This window comes from Carassius carassius, chromosome 1, assembly GCF_963082965.1.
Source record: "Carassius carassius chromosome 1, fCarCar2.1, whole genome shotgun sequence".
Lineage (NCBI taxonomy): Eukaryota > Metazoa > Chordata > Actinopteri > Cypriniformes > Cyprinidae > Carassius > Carassius carassius.
In genome coordinates, this window is record NC_081755.1 from 50,915,789 (window position 1) to 50,934,586 (window position 18,798).

The following is an 18,798-nucleotide window of genomic DNA, read 5'->3' on the forward strand; positions in this document are numbered from 1 at the left end:
GTAATTTAGCTCATCAAGGAAAGAGACATCTATGACCATTGGAGCGGAGTTGCTTGTAGTCACTGATTTCCTGGATGCCCTGCCGGTCAGAGTTGGAAGAGTGTTCCACTACCTTCAGCTTGTAGCAGTACTTGGCCTTTTTGATGCCCCTCCTCAGTTTAACCCTGGATGTGCTGTAGGCCTGAGTGTCATCTGACCTGAAGGCAGTGTTGCGGGCTTTCAGCAGGAGTCACACCCTCTTGTTCACCCACGGCTTCTGATTAGGGTATGTTGTTATCTGTTTTTCTGTTGTAACACTGTTAGTTGTGGTGTTGATGTAGTCCCGTACAGAGGAGGTATAGATATCAATGTCCGTGTGAGAGCCACAGGCAGCCTGAGAAGCAAACATACTCCAGTCCGTGTATTGAAACCTGTCCTGAAGTAAAGAGTCTGCTCCAATTGGCCACACTTCGATGGTCCACACTAGCCGCTTTTCCACTGTCGGGCCAGTAGCACAGAGGCCAGAATAGCGCTGCGTTTCCACATTTGGGCCTGAAGCTCCGCTGCGTTTCACTAAAACCTTTACATGCCTCTCAGGAACAAAATTATACAACCTCATCATTTCACCAACAAAGAGAAGTTATCAGAAAGCTAATAAGAAACAAGTCACAGGAACTAGCACATTAGACCAAGATGGCGGCGTGAACACATCGCGAGGCTCAGCGTCTCTCCAGTTTTTGCAATTTTGCAGTATTATTCCCACTCATCTCGGGGTCTGTTCATACTGAACAGCTTTGCTTTAACATCATACACCCGACAGGAGCTTTTGGATATCGGTGAGGACTTTTCCAAAAGTTTTATCACCAATCTTCGGCTCATCCCTGAGATCGCTAGAACACCCGAGGCTAAGCACTCTACCCGGCCGGGGCGGAAGTACTCGCTGGCAGCGTCGAGATCGTAAACAAAGGCGGGGGAAGCGCGGAGGTCTAAGAGTCAAGCTAAAGCTAACACCGCACCGGCTCTCTTTACCCAGCATTTTTCTCGCTAATGTGCGGTCATTGGTGAACAAAATGGATGAGTTACGAATTCGCATCACCCACAGTAAGAGACTTTTGGACTGCAATGTCATGGTTTTCACAGAAACATGGCTACACAGCGACGTACCCAATAATGCTATTGAGCTAGCCGGATGCTACACGTTCTGGGCAGATAGAACGGCAGATGACTCCGGCAAGACAAGTGGTGGTGGATTGTGCATTTATGTCAACAAAGCTTGATGTACGAACACTGTCATTGTTGGAAGACACTGCTCAGCTAACCTAGAGTTTATCATGGTTAAATGTAGACCTTTTTATCTGCCATGGGAGTTCACTTCCACCATAATAACCGCAGTCTATATTCCACTGGATGCTCATGCCAAACTTGCTTTGAACGAACTTCATGCAGCCATTAGTAAACAACAGACTGCTCACCCGGAGGCTGCTTTTATTGTCGCGGGTGATTTTAATCACTGCAAATTAAAAACAGTGCTCCCCAAATTTCACCAGCATGTTTCCTGCCACACCAGAGGAGACAAAACTTTGGATCATGTATACACAAACATTAATGGAGCTTACATCGTGAACCCCCTCCCCCACCTCGGACAGTCTGATCACCTTTCTTTGTTTCTCACCCCTAAGTATTCACCACTTATCAACCGTGTGAAGCCATCAGTAAGGACCATCAAATGGCGCTTTTCCATTACCAGTACCAGCTCGACTCGGCTCGGCTCGCTTTTCGCTCCGTTTTCCATTGCAGATAGTACCTCCACAATAGTACCTGGTTGTCATAGCGACACTGCAGGAAACTGCCGTGACGTAATCTTCTACGCGACACACACCCGCTACCCACAAACACTGGACAATGGAGGAAATCGAGTGCATGTTGTTTTTGATCCTCGGGATGTGGCTGTTTCTCACAGCAAGAAGACAAACGTTGTTTCAGGAGAGGTTGAGGGCAGCAAAACGAAACACTGCTGAAAAAAACAGGAGTGTAATGATGACGCAGTGAATAGTGACGATTCTCTCTGACCAATCAGCAGTCTGCTGTGTTTTCACGTCACATTATAGTATCGCCTCAGCTCGCTTGGAACCTCGCCGGAGGTGGTATGAAAAAAAGTACCTGGAAGCCGGTACAGGTACAATTTTCACACTGTGGAAAACCAAACAGAGCCGAGTCGAGGCGAGCCGAGTCGAGCTGGTACTGTGTAGTGGAAAAGCGCCAAAAGTGTGGCCAACTGGAGCAGACTCTTTACTTCAAGACAGGTTTCAACACACTGACTGGAGTATGTTTGCTTCTCAGGCTGCCTGTGGCTCTCACACGGACATTGATATCTACACCTCCTCTGTACTGGATCACATCAACTCCACCATTGACAGTGTTACAACAGGAAAAACAGATAAAAACATACCCTATTCAGAAGCCATGGATGAACAAGTAGGTGCGACTTCTGCTGAAAGCCCGCAACACTGCCTTCAGGTCAGATGATGCTCAGGCCTACAGTAAATCCAGGGCTAACCTGAAAAGGGGCATCATCAGCCTTTACTCCAGTCGTCAATGCCACATAATCCTTCAGAAATCATTCCAATATGTTGATTTAGTATCAATGATGTTCTTTTTATCTTTCTATGCATCAAATAATTCCAAACAAAATGTCACAGGTTCCAAAAAAATATTAAGCAGCAAAACTGTTTCCAGCACTGGTAATAAATCAATATATTAGAATTATATTTTGAAGGATCATAACTCTGAAAACTGGATTAACGGTTGATGAAAATTCGGATTTGCATCACAAAACAAATTATATTTTAAAGTGTGTATTATATATGTATAAATAACCTCTGACACAGAGAAGAGAGAAAACTCCTCACATGACCGTTAAGTTACCGAACATCTGAACATAACGAACCAAATGCACATTGACGGATCTTCTTCTGTCACACGCAGAAGTATATTTCTGCAAGCGTAAATATTGTGGAAATATCATAACTAATTGTGTCTAGCCATATGGGGGTCGTCATGTGACACACAGCAGCCACAACAGCATATTGGCAAATTATTATTAAGCATTATTTATTTATTTATTTTTTTATTTTTTTATTAGAAACATTCCCAGACGCATGAACTACATAATGAAATATATCGATTCTCACATTACATAGATTGTTAATAATGATAATATGCGATGGTAAAAGTAGCCTAATTATGTAATTTATTATAAAACCCTGTCTGTTTACTTAAGTAACCGATATAGGTGTCATGCCATTACATATTTTTAATACGACTTTCTTTATATTAAATATTAATTTAACATTGAAAGTTAATGTGATATAAAAATTGCTACTAATCTTTCATTGTCCAGAAAGAGAGCAAATAACATTTACATTATCAAAGATCATTTCACTGACAGTCTAGATTTCAGTCACTCTCAAAGACTCCCATTAAAATCACTGAACCTGTTAACACTGTGAAATCAATATCTTATTTACAGATTCGTACACACATCTGCACTTTCGCCAGAAAATTCGCCAGAATGAGGTATTCCAGCCCGTTCTCATCCCAAGGCGTCATATACTGACACTCTTGACATTTCGTCAACATCCTACGCACATGGCACCCTCTAGCGTCAATATTAGAAGCAGATAAAAATGGGCCAGAAGGTGCCTCCTAGCGGTCTAACCCTAACACTAACCCTAACCCTAACCCTAACCTTAACCCATAATCTGTGTCTCATATTGACGCTAGAGGGTGCCATATGCGTAGGATGTTGACGAAATGTCAAGAGTGTCAGTATATGACGCCTTGGGATGAGAATGCGTTAGGTATTCAGTCAGCGAGCGAGTGAAGGAAGCACCGGTATTTTAGCGATGATTCATCTGAACACTTTTGATTGGCCAATGCTTTAATAAGCTCAAAAGAATCATGTGTGATTGGTTATAATGCGCAGTGCTGTAAAAACGCATCTATCTCTGGCTCAGCGACAGCAAGCGATCACAGATCTGAATTTAGCAGCTGATGATATGACTCGCTGAACGTACTCGCACCGTTGTGATTGTATTAAAATGAATTAAATCTTAATCGGCTATTTTTTTGTCTTTTGGAAGCTGCATTCAACTTGGTCCCTTCTGTTATAAGTCACAAATACAACAAACTAATGTCACAGTGGTATCGTGTACTGTAATCGAATGTAGCCCAAGTTATTACCTGTTAAACAGTAGACAGCACACGCGGTGTTCATCTAATAAAGATCTCCATCGCAAGCAAATAATAGCCTTTGCAGATTTGCTTTCAATTCAGTGCAGTTCCATAGCCAAGTTTTCAACGCTGCTGATGTTAAACGTTACAATTTTGAGTGAACCACTTCAGACGCTCAGCGCGTGCGGCAGGAAACTGAATGAATCATTAACACTGATTCATGAACCAATTCATTCCTTTGCCAATTGGTTTGATCAAGCCTTTGAATGAATCATTCACGAATGAGCATCGCTAATTGTCCAGAGAAAAGTAGACGTCGCGTTTGGAATATACTGAAGTATTTATAACATTTATTGCATTAAGATAAAGTAACGAGAGGAGCATCGCCCACAGTAACGAAGTACAAGTACAGATTTTTCCCAAACAATGTACTCAAGTAAGAGTAAAAGTACCCTTCCTTCTTTAAATATACTCCCAAAAGTATTAGTTACCCAAATAATTTACTCAAGTAAATGTAACAAAGTAAATGTAACTTGTTACTACCCACCTCTGCACACACACACAGCCTACTGCAGTCAGGCAGTCACTCAGTCAGAGACAGATATCACTTGACTGGCTGAAATTAGTTTTTTCGCGGTATACTGCACTTTTAAAGGACAAGTTCGGTATTTTACACTTAAAGCCCTGTTTACAGATCGTTTGAAATAGAAATAGAACGGTTAAGATTGAAATTTGGACAAATGCTGCTGACACGAGAATTTTAGCTTTCTGTGGTATCACCCCTCCCCCCCCCCATAAAATGGCTGCGTATGTGCACTGGAACAATCCTTCCTTAAAACACATTAAACTTTTGTTTACAAAGACGTGAAACTCACCGAGTCGTCAGAGGGGTGTTCACTGATATGCTCACACAAAAAATCGTTGTAAAAAAATTCAATGGAGATGGACAAAAACTACGATAAAACCTGTTGGAAAACATCTTTTGCAGCGATTTTTGTATGAGCATATCAGTGAACATCCCTGACCACTCGGTGAGTTTCACGTCTTTGTAAACGAAAGTTTAATGCGTTTAAGGAAGGATTATGCCAGTGCACCTATGCAGCCATTGTGAAGGTGGGATGTGGGGGGTGGGGGTGGGGTGATACCACAGAAAGCTAAAATTCTCGTGTCAGCAGCATTTGTCCAAATTTTAATCATAATCATTGTATTTCATCAGAAACGATCTGTAAACAGGGCTTTAAGTGTAAAATACCGAACTTGTCCTTAAATCGTCATACCACACAGCAATATAAAATACAAGAATCACTTTTGCTAGCTTCATTTCGATCATGTCCAGCGGCCGTCATCCTTGTAGCCATCTCCGACATGGTTAGCTGCTTGCATTTCCTATGATTTCACAGATCTGTTTCTGACAGACCGATCACAGACATCACGCGTGCGCAACATCTGTATCCATGTAATACATTGAAACTTTAATTAAAACTAGAGATATTTCAATTGGGTGTTTATAATTTAATGTTTTGTGAGGTCTTTTTTTGTGATTATTTTGCGGTTAAATTAGGAATTATGCAGGATTGCAAAAAAAAATGCGACATTTTGTTGATTTTGTGTTGTATTAAGCGAACGTGGAATCGCAAAAAACTGGAGGGGCTGAATATTGCAATTATATGCACTATTGTACTGTAAAAAATGAGAACTTATGTATTCATAATAATAATAATAATAATAATAATAATAATGTTACAATAATATTTAATTAATTCTCTTTACAGAACAACGGTAAAATTACAATACTAACATTTATAATGGCTTGGTTTCAAACCACTGAGCTTTTATTTTATTTTAACGCCACAGACGTTTCTCTTTGTTGACAACAGATTTATATACGATTCTTATTGCGGATGGTTGGTGCACGTTGCGTTTCCAAATGCAAATTATAAGCGGCTCAAACTTAGAGCGCTTGCAGAGAAGCATTAACTGTGATGCAGCACTACTAGAAAAATATTGAGTCGAGGGCAGCCCTACGTGGATATAGTAAATTGATGCTTGGAAAATAAACTTTCGCCAATTTTAGTGAGTTTGACTCATACATTGATTATTTGCATTGTTAATTACATTTATGCATTTAGCAGGAAGAGAAAAGGTGTTTAGGGGATTTAAGCACCAAACCAGGAATTTGTGACTATTACTACAGTATTACTGAGATAACAGAATTAACAATACGATGTTCTGTAAAGCGGTTTTGAAAAGTTGTGTATTGTGCAAAGCGCTATACAAATAAGAATGACTTCTAAAAAAGGTTCTTACCAATGATAACTTCCTTAACAACCAGTCGTTGGACACCAATCTTCCCATTGACTCCTCTCCAATTCATACCATGTGCCACAGCAGTTGTAAAAGTGGCTTTCAGCACTCTCCAGACGGTGTCTTTCAGGTCAAAGCCACCAACCAGACCTAGATAGGTAATCTCAGGGAAAAAAAGAAGAAGAAAAAAACAGTGTAAGTGGTTGAAATATGCATTTAAAAAGACCACCCTAAAATGAAAAGGTTGTTATATTCAAAAATTAACTATAAACTATCACATACTCCATCTGAAAACATTTTCTAGGTTTGTAATATAGAAATTATTGTCATTACCCAATCAATACCACACATTAGGGCTGGGCAGTATGACAATATATACCATATATCTATCAGGAACATGTCTAAAAAGAACGTCTGTATGTGTGTGTGTGTGTGTGTGTGTGTGTGTGTGTGTGTTATTCGCATATCTCTCGAACCATAAATCCGATGGATTTCAAGCTTGACAGGTGTCTTGCTACGGGCACAAGTAAGTGCAGTGCCAAGTTTGACGTTGTTTGGATTAGAAATGCAAATCGTTAAATATATTGGTAAAAGAAGCAGAAATTGGCTTTTGCCAATACAGTTCACTGTGCAGCCTGCTGCCTGAATCCATATTTATTGTACAGTAACGTGCGGTGAAATCTTGTCATGGGTAGGCTGTGACCTATCAATGTGTGGAATATATGTTCATATATTCATTCAGTTAATTTAGCAACCCAAGTTCATATCAGGCATCATCAGATCGCTGCCTGCATTCAGCAAAGTCAGTCATGTGAGGCTAATGCACAATCAAATATAATAATCAAATGAATGGACACATCTATCTTATGACTTATACAACAAACAAATGTTTTGTGCGGGACACAGAGAAGGAGGCGGCGCGGCAGCCTAGTCACTCCATCAAAATGCGCAAACGCGCACAGACAGCCACGGCGCACACACACACACACACACACATACTTGTTTTTGTGCATTGTGGGGGTCACCTGTCAGGATTGCTACATAGTGGGGACCACCCTTTCCTATGATCCTACAGACCTAAAAAAAAAATATTTGACAAAAACTACAAAGCCTTTTTAAAAGTATCTCTTCAGATTACAAATATTTCACTAAATAAATTCTAAACCTGACACAGTGGTCACTTGTGGGGACATTTCAGGTATTGAGTATATCTGGGGACCGGCAAACACACAACCAGTTTTTGGTCATTGTGGGGACTGGACTCACACACTCAACACCAGTCTTTGGTCATTGTGGGGACTGGACTCACACACTCAACACCAGTCTTTGGTCATTGTGGGGACTGGACTCACACACTCAACACCAGTCTTTGGTCATTGTGGGGATCGAATCTAAACACACTCAACACCAGTCTTTGGTCATTGTGGGGATCACATCTAAACACACTCAACACCAGTCTTTGGTCATTGTGGGGACTGGACTCACACACTCAACACCAGTCTTTGGTCATTGTGGGGATCGAATCTAAACACACTCAACACCAGTCTTTGGTCATTGTGGGGATCGAATCTAAACACACTCAACACCAGTCTTTGGTCATTGTGGGGACTGGACTCACACACTCAACACCAGTCTTTGGTCATTGTGGGGATCGAATCTAAACACACTCAACACCAGTCTTTGGTCATTGTGGGGATCGAATCTAAACACACTCAACACCAGTCTTTGGCCATTGTGGGGACTGGACTCACACACTCAACACCAGTCTTTGGTCATTGTGGGGACTGGACTCACACACTCAACACCAGTCTTTGGTCATTGTGGGGACTGGACTCACACACTCAACACCAGTCTTTGGCCATTGTGGGGACTGGACTCACACACTCAACACCAGTCTTTGGTCATTGTGGGGACTGGACTCACACACTCAACACCAGTCTTTGGTCATTGTGGGGACTGGACTCACACACTCAACACCAGTCTTTGGTCATTGTGGGGACTGGACTCACACACTCAACACCAGTCTTTGGCCATTGTGGGGACTGGACTCACACACTCAACACCAGTCTTTGGTCATTGTGGGGACTGGACTCACACACTCAACACCAGTCTTTGGTCATTGTGGGGACTGGACTCACACACTCAACACCAGTCTTTGGTCATTGTGGGGACTGGACTCACACACTCAACACCAGTCTTTGGTCATTGTGGGGACTGGACTCACACACTCAACACCAGTCTTTGGTCATTGTGGGGACTGGACTCACACACTCAACACCAGTCTTTGGTCATTGTGGGGATCGAATCTAAACACACTCAACACCAGTCTTTGGTCATTGTGACACACACAAAAGAGAATCTGCGTACTTTAGACAGAACAGGAGCTACAATTTGCTCCATGCTTTAATTGATTTTGTCGATGTTTGTTTTATATGTAGAAACAAAATTAACTGTTAGTACTTTAAAAGGTTTAGTAAAAAAAGTGTTATACAGTATATGACATACATTTTCAAAACTCATAACATCAGTACGTCAAAATAGTCAAGTCAAGAAACATTAGCATAAGTTTCAGTCGTCAACAAACATTAGTATAAATCCTTCATGAAGATGTTCACAGTAAACACTAGTTGTTTAAAAAAATATATTAATTAATAAAACCCTTCATGACAAACACTGCATTCTCAAGTTTTTGAAAACAAGTACAATAACTTTAGCATGAAAGTCTACCATGCTTGCGTTTATAGAAAAACAATTATACATTTGAAGCAGACAAGGATGAAAAAAAGTTATTTAAAACCTTAATTTTCGAAAGAACAATCTACATTTCCATACAATAATATGGAACTGATGGTCTATTGCGTTATAACCATGTGACTATGGAAGCTTGTTTTAAAACTATAAAAGCTTGTTTCTACCAGTGAACAATTAAATCTGCCAGTGTGTCAATTAATTTGGCAGATCTTTTCTGTTTAGAGCGGAGATTCGATTTTTGATGTAAAATTTAAGTGTGGACCACTCTCTATTTTTAAGTGCAAGTGGTTCCGCCTCTTTACACCTCATGCAGTCCGCCTTTCCTGGAATTTTGCGGTTGTTAATAAACCTCATCATATGCTTCTCCACAGCCTGTATCTCATGTTTGTTCCAGGCCGTCTTCTTAACGTAACCTGTGGGGGGAACACATTAGCATTTTACTCATGACAAGCACTTGCATAAACAATGCATTAACCAGTGGTCTTATGCAAATGAGTGGTACGGTACAGTACAGTTCAATTCGATTCGGTACAGGTAACCTTGATCAGGCTTGTGCTTTCACTGCCAATAGTACCCTTACTTGGTAGGCGTGGTGTATGGGGGAAAGCACGACATAGGCACAACTCTGCCTCTTTTTGTTAATGTCAGTTTTAATTTGGTAAAATTCCGAATAAATATATAAAGTTAAACATAATTTGTGCTCAGCCAAAACGACGACCAGGAACAACTAATAGATTCATGAGACCACGAATGCATGTTAGATATAGCCTACCCAAAACGAAGTGTACCTCTTAATCACTACACAGACATCAGAGTCAGCGGAAAATGTGGGAAGCACTAGCCGAGCTAAGGCTGCTCTCTCAGCGGATACATTAGCACTGAGGGAGAGTAAAGTGAAGTGACATTCAGCCAAGTATGGTGACCCATACTCAGAATTTGTGCTCTGCATTTAACCCATCCGAAATGCACACACACAGAGCAGTGAACACACACACACACACACTGTGAGCACACACCCGGAGCAGTGGGCATCATTTATGCTGCGGCGCCCGGGGAGCAGTTGGGAGTTCAATGCCTTGCTCAAGGGCACCTAAGTCGTGGTATTGAGGGTGGAGAGAGAACTGTACATGCACTCCCCCCACCCACAATTCCTGCCGGCCCGGGACTCGAACTCACAACCTTTCGATTGGGAGTCCGACTCTCTAACCATTAGGCCACGACTTCCCTTGATCCCTAAATCAACAGCACCTATCCCTTTAATTGGCTCACCCATAGTTAGAATACTAAAATGCGTCAAAAACATGTTGTAAATAGAATCCTGATGCAAAAGGAAATTTTTTTTCAGGACAATCAGCAATAAGTGAGGTGTAAGTAAAATGATCATACCTCTCTTTTTTTTGGAGACTGGGTCTTCTGGAAGTGTGCTGTTCTCACAAACAGTGTGCTGCGGTGATGATACTGTGGTGCATTCTGAAAGCAAAAATTAAGCCAGTCTTGAGTATTGACAAGTCTCTGCAGCAAAAAGACAGTCATCTCAAGAATACAAAGTTCCTGAGGTGCCGTCAGGGTCAGGGCAGGACAATATGGCCAAAATTTACATCACAATACATTTCTTAATTTCGGTCTATAAGATATCATTCCGATATCAATATTAATTTTGAAATGTGCAGTGCTCGTGTTTATTTAGCAATTTCAACCACCACAAATAAATAAATGTATGGGATAATGTAGCCTATATCCATATTCTATAGCCTAGATCCAGAAGGCCATGGCGGATCAGGTACCTGGGGGGCCATGGCGGAGCAGGCAGCTCGAGGATGATAACCTTGGCCCATAGCCTACCCACCCTTAATTCAGCCATGGCTATATAGCCCCCCCCCCCAAAAAAAATATTCTTGGGAAAGTCCAGGGTCTTAGGTTCATGGGGGCGCTGAGGAGGAGTGGGCTCTGGTGGGCGCTCAGGAGAAGCTGGCACTTAAGGACACTCTAGAGGAGCGGAGCTGGACGGGACCAGCGGAGGCTCTGGAGGAGGAGAGCTGGACAGAACCAGTGGAGCCAAGGGAGATGAAGGCTCTGAGGGGAGGAGAGGAGCTGAGAACTCCGGGAGAAGTGTCCCTCCTGGTTTGCCTACAGGAACTGTTGGGTGCTCAGGAGAAACTAGGGTGAGTTCTGGGGAATCGGCCACAGGGGAGGTTATTTCCGAGGAGCAGGCTTTAAACGGGACTTGCGAGGTGCGGGCATCTTGATGTTAACGGGGCTTGCCATGGAACCCTCTGGCGGCATTAATCTTGCTTTGGTCAGCGGCACAGACTTTGCCACAGATGGAACCCAGCCTGAGTGAGCCGTGGATGGCTACGGACTCGTGTTGGCCATGGATGGTGGCGGGCATGAGTGCGGGCTGAACAGCGGAGCCACGGACAGTGATTCAGGACTTGAGGCACCGGCAGCTGGAAAATCCGAGCTCAGCTGGGGAACAGCAGGTGGAACTGATAGCGGAGGGGCAGCCACATGTGACGACTGCGGACGGGAATTCGCCTCGTCCACGGTGAAGTCTGATCCGGCGATCCACAGCGCGAAGTTAATGTAATTCTTCAATGACCAGCATGGATCAGCTCTCAGCATGAAGAGATGGATATCTTCCTTCAACCTGCACCAGAATCCCTCCATTAAGGTAAGGTCATCCTAATGCGGCGAGTTGACCATAATTCACAAACTCCTGCACAAAACCCTCTAGATCTTGGCCGTCATGGAGGATAAAAATTGTGGCTCCTGAAGGGCTATGCTCACCATCCCTCGGGTCCACATTAATGGATGCCAGCTCAAGCCTCATCTTCTGTATTGGTTTGATCTTCTGTAATGGTCACTGGTCGGACTAAGAGGTAAGTAAACAACAGCGAAGTTTATTAAACAACAGGACAGCAAAGGAGCTGAGTGGAGATTGTTCAGGTGAGTATGCCAGCACTGAGATTCGTCTAGAGGATGATCCAGGAAATAATTTGATCTTTCTTGCCTTACAGGAGACTCGTAGAGACGAAGAGTGGAGACCAGGACTGACGGGAAACAGACACCTCGACTGGAGAATTGAGCTGGAGACGGAAGGGATCACTGAGGAAGGAGACAGGTGGTAAGATTCATAGGTAGGTAATAGCTTGCTTAGGATAAGGATACCAAGGGTAGAGTCCACGTAGAGTTTACGAGACCAGTTGGTGAATGATTCTGAGGTGTGTGCTTTTATGTGGGGCTTGATGAGTGAGTTAATTGGAGCGCTCATGGGGTGCAGGTGTGCCTGATCAGGAGCCAGGTTTGGGCGAGTGCTGTGATAAGAAGAGGAAGAAACAGACCCATCTGTGACAATTTCGGCATATAGTGTACGTCAACGGACTCCAGATGGTTGAGTTGTCAGCTTCAAAAGAGCAATAAACACTAAGTATATATATATATATATAAAATATGTGTGAGGAGTGGGGCGGGGCCGAGAGCCGTGGGAACGGAGCAAGGCCGGTGGAGTGATTGAAGATGAGCGACACTTGCTCAACCCACCGGTCTCAAGTCCCATGGAGGAGATTGGAAGGATACAAAAGAGTTTTGTGTTTATTTTGGAATTAAAGTCTTTATTTGATTGTCCGCCAGTTCCCGCCTCGGTCCCCGCCCCACTCGTCACAATATGCTTTATAAACGCCTTTCTCACGTCTGCTGAATCCTCGCTTTGTGCTTCTAATTCGCTTCAAAACAGCGTTTTGTTTTGTTCTCTCTCTGCGCTCTCAATAATCCCACAATGCCGACGTGCTACATCATCCACTTGAACTGCTTCCGGGTTTCAGAGTCAGCAGACGGGTATTTTGCGGACATTCCGTGAATCAGTCCAACTCATGAACTCAGAAATGGGCAACCGATGTCCCATTAATTGGGCAAACATAAATGGAACAAACTGACAACATGTAATCATTACCTTTCAAACTAGAAGGGGACTCCTCCAAATCACTGTCCACTGTAACTTCCTCTAAAGGTAGAAAATACAGAAATATATAATTTAAAACACAAGGTAATGTTATTCAAAGCATTCCCAAAATCTGAACCCATGTTGTGTACAGTGTATAGTACCTTCTGGATCAATGTTGATTTCATTAAGATTTCGCCCTTTGAAGTCTGCCAAGCGTCCTTTTTCGAGGGCCAGAAAAATTTTACTAATTTTGGCCAGTTGGAGGGTGCCTTCGGGTAACCTGTAAAATTGACGATGAACTCGAATGTCATGGCCTAGAAAGTCTGCCAACTGATCTAGCTCTGTGTTGCTAAGATTAAGAACTTCAGAAAGTGTCCCGATCTGTTTCCTCAACTTTGTTGAAGTAAGAGTCTGAGGATTTTTTGCGCTGCATGCAACAGCAAATTCTCGAATGCAATCAGAGCCTCTGAAAAACGTCATTGCAGATGGACGTGCAAAGAGGAAAGGATTTTCATTTGGTATTCCACACCTACTCCGATTTTCAATAAGCAGGCTGATTGATTCTTGCATGGAAGGTGTGAGAAGCACAGGAACCTTTCTGCCTCTTTTGCCTCTGATTTCTACACGCTTGAAGTACTGACATAGTTTATTTTCTAAATCCGTGAGGGCCATGCTAATATCTGGATGAGCCTCCGATTGGTTGCTGGAGATGTATGCAGACAACGGCATTTGTGACACTTCCCCTTCTCGTCTACGATTGAAAAGCATAACCTGAGTTAACGTGATCTTGGCCAGTTTTGCCCAGTGCTGAGATGATGGCTGTGTTAACAATAGTTTGCGATAGGTCTTCTCTTGCTCGTCAAGATATATATGAAGGAGTTTAACATCTTCAGTGAATGGAAGTAATTGTGGGGAATTCCACTTTGCTTCCTCCAGTGTTCGCCGGGCTGTTGAAGAAATGTATTCAGGCCATCTAGACTGATAAAGCTGTTGAAAGCTGTTCGCAATTTTTCCTGTCTCTTCATCTCCACTAATAGTAGAGTGGCTCTCAATGAGCATTGCGATTTTGTTCAGACTCTGTCCAAGTTTCACAGCCACACTAGCCTTTTCAAATACATTGGTCTCTTCATTGTAGCCAGCAGCCCTTTTAACTGCATTGATGGTATGCATGAAGTTTGTGGGATGAATGAGCTCTTTAATAGATGTAAGGGGGGAAACCTCTCTCGCACATATTAGGAGTCTTCCAAGCTCCCTCATCTTTTGGCGGATGTGTTCATGCATTTTAACTCTTGATCCATACTTGTTGTAAAGATGCTTTCCTAACTCTAAAATGCACCAGTCATTTCTAGTTTCAAGGGCCACTCGGTCCTGGTTCATTGAATTTAACAGCTTCCAAACACCATGAGTTACTCCTGGTGGGGGAGGTTGTGCAAAGCCACAAAGAACCTGGACACGGGTTTTTCCAGGTTTCGGCTTCTCGTCACCAGGCTTGAATTTGCAAACCTTGACATGTCGCCACAGAGTTTTCTTTAAGAAGAGTCCTTTGCAGTAAATGCAGTGCATAAAACTTTCCCCATCCAGGTTCTTTTTGGGCAGTTTCCGCGGAATCATCAGTCCTGCACCTGTATTAATAACAGTACTATTGTAAGCAAAGTTCCCTTTGTTACGTAGATACTCCAGTTGCATCCTCCTTTCTTTTGAGCCCTTTGGATGACTTAATGCTTTCGCTACCTCTACCTCATTTCTATGCTTTCGTTCCAGGTGTCTAGAAATTTTTGTAAAAGCACCGTCACAAAAAAAGCACTGTTGTTTTTTGCTGTACATTCTCAATCCACCTCTCTTTTTAATTATAGCTGGGATAACTACTGATGTTGCGCTGTCAAGAATGGAAGATGTGTCAGGAACTTTGGCTATGTCGTGGTTCTGGGAGCTCCCTAAGTCACCGCTGCTTTTAATGCTGAACTTTTTGATTCTGTTCACAGCTGAACTGGTCCGGACTGGCAAAGTCTGTAACTTTTTTCCTTTACCTTTTGGTGAAGCAATAAAGCTCATGCTACTATCTGATGTGTAACTCTCTGATGTGTCAGGAATATACTCCTCCTCACTAACAGATAACTCATCTTCACTCGAACCATCTGAGTACTCAGCAATCTTCCCTCTAGCCTTGAAAGACAATGACCATTCAGTTCATTTAATCCTCCATCATAGGCTATTCTCTACTCTATTCTATCCAAGCTATTAAAGTAATTAACACTTACTCTGGTGTTTTTTGCTCTTTTGGATGCTGTGGTACAAGCGGAATGTTGTTCACTCATTGCAAATGATGCATGATTCCGTCTGATGTCATCTTGAATGTCTGTATGGTCATCTTTACTGTTTACACTGGACTTTTCAAAGAGATCATCCGAATCATCACAAATCACAGATCTCTAAAAAAACAAACAAAAAACATCAGAATGACAAGTTTTAAATGATCTAGAAAAAAGTATGTTTATCATATAATGAAAAATAACTGTTGCCTTTTTTTACACTTTATAATTAATGTGTAAAATCTGTATCTATTAAATCAACATTTGTTAAATGCTCGATCCATGTCTATCAATTTAAAGGGATAGTTCCCCCAAAAATGAAAATTCTATCATTAAACATTACTCATCCTCATGTTGTTCCAAACTCATAAGACCCTTATTCATCTTCAGAAAACAGATTATAATAATTTTGCCATTCTAACTTCAGATGGAGGGAAAGAAAGCACTTGGATTTCATCAAAAATATTTTAATTAGTGTTCTGAAGATTAACGAATGTCTTATGGGTGTGAAACGATATTCACAATAGTAACTTGCATTTAGAAAACAGATTTTAAGAAGGTCCAAAAGATGGTCCTCTTTCAATTTTTATTTGTCCTTTTAAATTTACTTCACATTATTGAGCTAAAAATAGTGCAATTTAGGTATGGGGCAGGTAAAAACAAACGGAAGAAAATATACAAATAAATACCTTTTCAAAAGATGTCATAATTTTAGAACACAAAACCTCATCTTCGCTGTCCGAATAATCAACCAAAGGCTGTTAAGGACAAAAAAGAAAGAAAAATATGAAAATGAAGTGGAAGGGAGAAAATCCCTGTCAGACAGAGACCGAGACAAAGACACAGAGAGAGATAATAAATACACATACCTCAGCTGTGAATAGTGAAGTGCCTGCAGTAGTTACAGAATCCTCAGAGCAGTTCTCTATGGCTGTCATGTTGTCATCATCATTGCATGGAGGCTATAATAAAGTTGTTTAAAAAATAGTTACAAGGCATCACTTATTAGGCAAGGTCCCCACTATGCTAAACCTGTGAAATGTGTGTATTTGTTACCAAAGGGTTTGTATGGCTTTCGTAAAACTACAGGTCCCCACTACGTACATTACACTGGAAACAGTGTGTAAGACTTTCCCAAGTCAAAACCACATGTAATAAATTAATAGACAGACAGAAATAGACAGGCACAGACAGATAAAGAGACCGACACAGACAGAAAAACAGACAGACACAGATAGATAAAGAGACCGACACAGACAGACAGAGACCGATAAAGAGACTGACACAGACATACAGACAGATAAAAGATACAGACAAAGACAGAGACAGGCACAGACAGATAAAGAGACTGACAGACAGAGACAGATAGGCACAGACAGATAAAGAGACTGTCTCTTTATATGTCTGTTTTTCTGTCTGTGTCAAAGACACAGACAGAGATAATAACACTGGAAACGGTGTGTAAGACTTTCCCAAGTCAAAACCACATATAATAATAATAGACAGACACAGAGACAGGCACAGACAGATAAAGAGACTGACACAGACAGAGACAGGCACAGACAGATAAAGAGACTGACACAGACAGAAAGACACAGACAAATAAAGAGACAAAGACACAGAGAGAGATAATAAATACACATACCTCAGCTGTGAATCGTGAAGTGCCTGCAGTAGTTACAGAATCCTCAGAGCAGTTCTCTATGGCTGTCATGTTGTCATCATCATTGCATGGAGGCTATAATAAAGTTGTTTAAAAAATAGTTAAAGGTCATCACTTATTAGACAAGGTCCCCACTATGCTAAACCTGTGAAATGTGTGTATTTGGTACCAAAGGGTTTGTATGGCTTTCCTAAAACTACAGGTCCCCACTACGTACATTACACTGGAAACAGTGTGCAAGACTTTCCCAAGTCAAAACCACATATAATAAATTAATAGACAGACAGACATAGACAGGCACAGACAGATAAAGAGACCAACACAGACAGACAGACAGACAGATAAAGAGACTGACAGACAGATAAAAGAGACCAAGACAGACAGAGACAGGCACAGACAGACAGAGAGACTGACAGAAATACAGACAGATAAAAGAAACCAACACAGACAGACAGATAAAGAGACCGACACAGACAGACAGATAAAAGAGACCAACACAGACAGAGACAGGCACAGACAGACAGAAAGACTGACAGAAATACAGACAGATAAAAGAAACCAACACAGACAGAAACAGGCACAGACAGATAAAGAGACCGACACAGACAGACAGATAAAGAGACCGACACAGACAGACAGATAAAAGAAACCAACACAGACAGAGACAGGCACAGACAGATAAAGAGACTGACAGACAGAGAAACAGACAGACAGGCACAGACAGACAGACAGAGACAGATAGAGAGACTGACAGAAATACAGAGATAAAGAGACCGACACAGACGGACAGACACAGACAAATAAAGAGACAAAGACACAGAGAGAGATAATAAATACACATACCTCAGCTGTGAATCGTGAAGTGCCTGCAGTAGTTACAGAATCCTCAGAGCAGTTCTCTATGGCTGTCATGTTGTCATTATCATTGCATGGAGGCTATAATAAAGTTGTTTAAAAAATAGTTACAAGGCATCACTTATTAGACAAGGTCCCCACTATGCTAAACCTGTGAAATGTGTGTATTTGGTACCAAAGGGTTTGTATGGCTTTCCTAAAACTGCAGGTCCCCACTACGTACATTACACTGGAAACAGTGTGCAAGACTTTCCCAAGTCAAAACCACATATAATAAAATAATAGACAGACAGACATAGACAGGCACAGACAGATAAAGAGACTGACACAGACAGGCACAGACAGATAAAAAGACGGACACAGACAGACAGAGACAGATAAAGAGACTGACACAGACATACAGACAGATAAAAGAGACCGACACAGACGGAGACAGATAGGCACAGACAGATAAAGAGACTGACACAGACAGACAGACACAGACAAATAAAGAGACAAATATACAGACAGAGATAATAACACTGGAAACGGTGTGTAAGACTTTCCCCAAGTCAAAACCACATAATAAATTAATAGACAAACAGAGACAGGCACAGACAGATAAAGAGACTGACAGAGACATACAGACAGATAGAAAAACAGACAGACAGACACAGACAAATAAAGAAACTGCAGGTCCCCACTACGTACATTACACTGGAAACAGTGTGCAAGACTTTCCCAAGTCAAAACCACATATAATAAATTAATAGACAGACCGACGG

At 41.9% G+C, this 18,798-nt stretch overlaps 1 protein-coding gene across 2 annotated transcripts; it reads right to left on the minus strand.

Moving 5' to 3' along the window:
* Positions 1–9,318: 9,318 nt before the first annotated feature.
* Positions 9,319–17,252, minus strand: LOC132156214 (uncharacterized). 2 transcript variants are annotated; one of them, XM_059565156.1, is made up of 8 exons: positions 17,162–17,252; positions 16,386–16,478; positions 16,206–16,274; positions 15,466–15,636; positions 13,369–15,370; positions 13,217–13,267; positions 10,654–10,737; positions 9,319–9,680 (listed from the first exon to the last, which is right to left on the minus strand). In XM_059565156.1, exons 1-8 carry the CDS (start codon positions 17,228–17,230, stop codon positions 9,463–9,465), a joined length of 2,757 nt encoding a protein of 918 aa, XP_059421139.1. In that variant the 5' UTR covers positions 17,231–17,252; the 3' UTR covers positions 9,319–9,462. The 2 variants fall into 2 exon arrangements, with proteins under 2 accessions (XP_059421139.1, XP_059421216.1); XM_059565233.1 differs by lacking the exon at positions 16,386–16,478 and having other exon boundaries at positions 17,162–17,250.
* Positions 17,253–18,798: the final 1,546 nt, after the last annotated feature.

Bases quoted from the DNA above. Each gene is read 5' to 3' on its own strand.
- LOC132156214 (XM_059565156.1), bottom strand. From the start codon at position 17,230: ATGACAGCCATAGAGAACTGCTCTGAGGATTCTGTAACTACTGCAGGC. The intron at 15,637-16,205 runs GTATTTATTTGT...TTGTTTTTTTAG, and splicing joins TTATGACATCTTTTGAAAAG to AGATCTGTGATTTGTGATGA. The intron at 15,371-15,465 runs GTAAGTGTTAAT...TTGTCTTTCAAG, and splicing joins AAAGAGCAAAAAACACCAGA to GCTAGAGGGAAGATTGCTGA.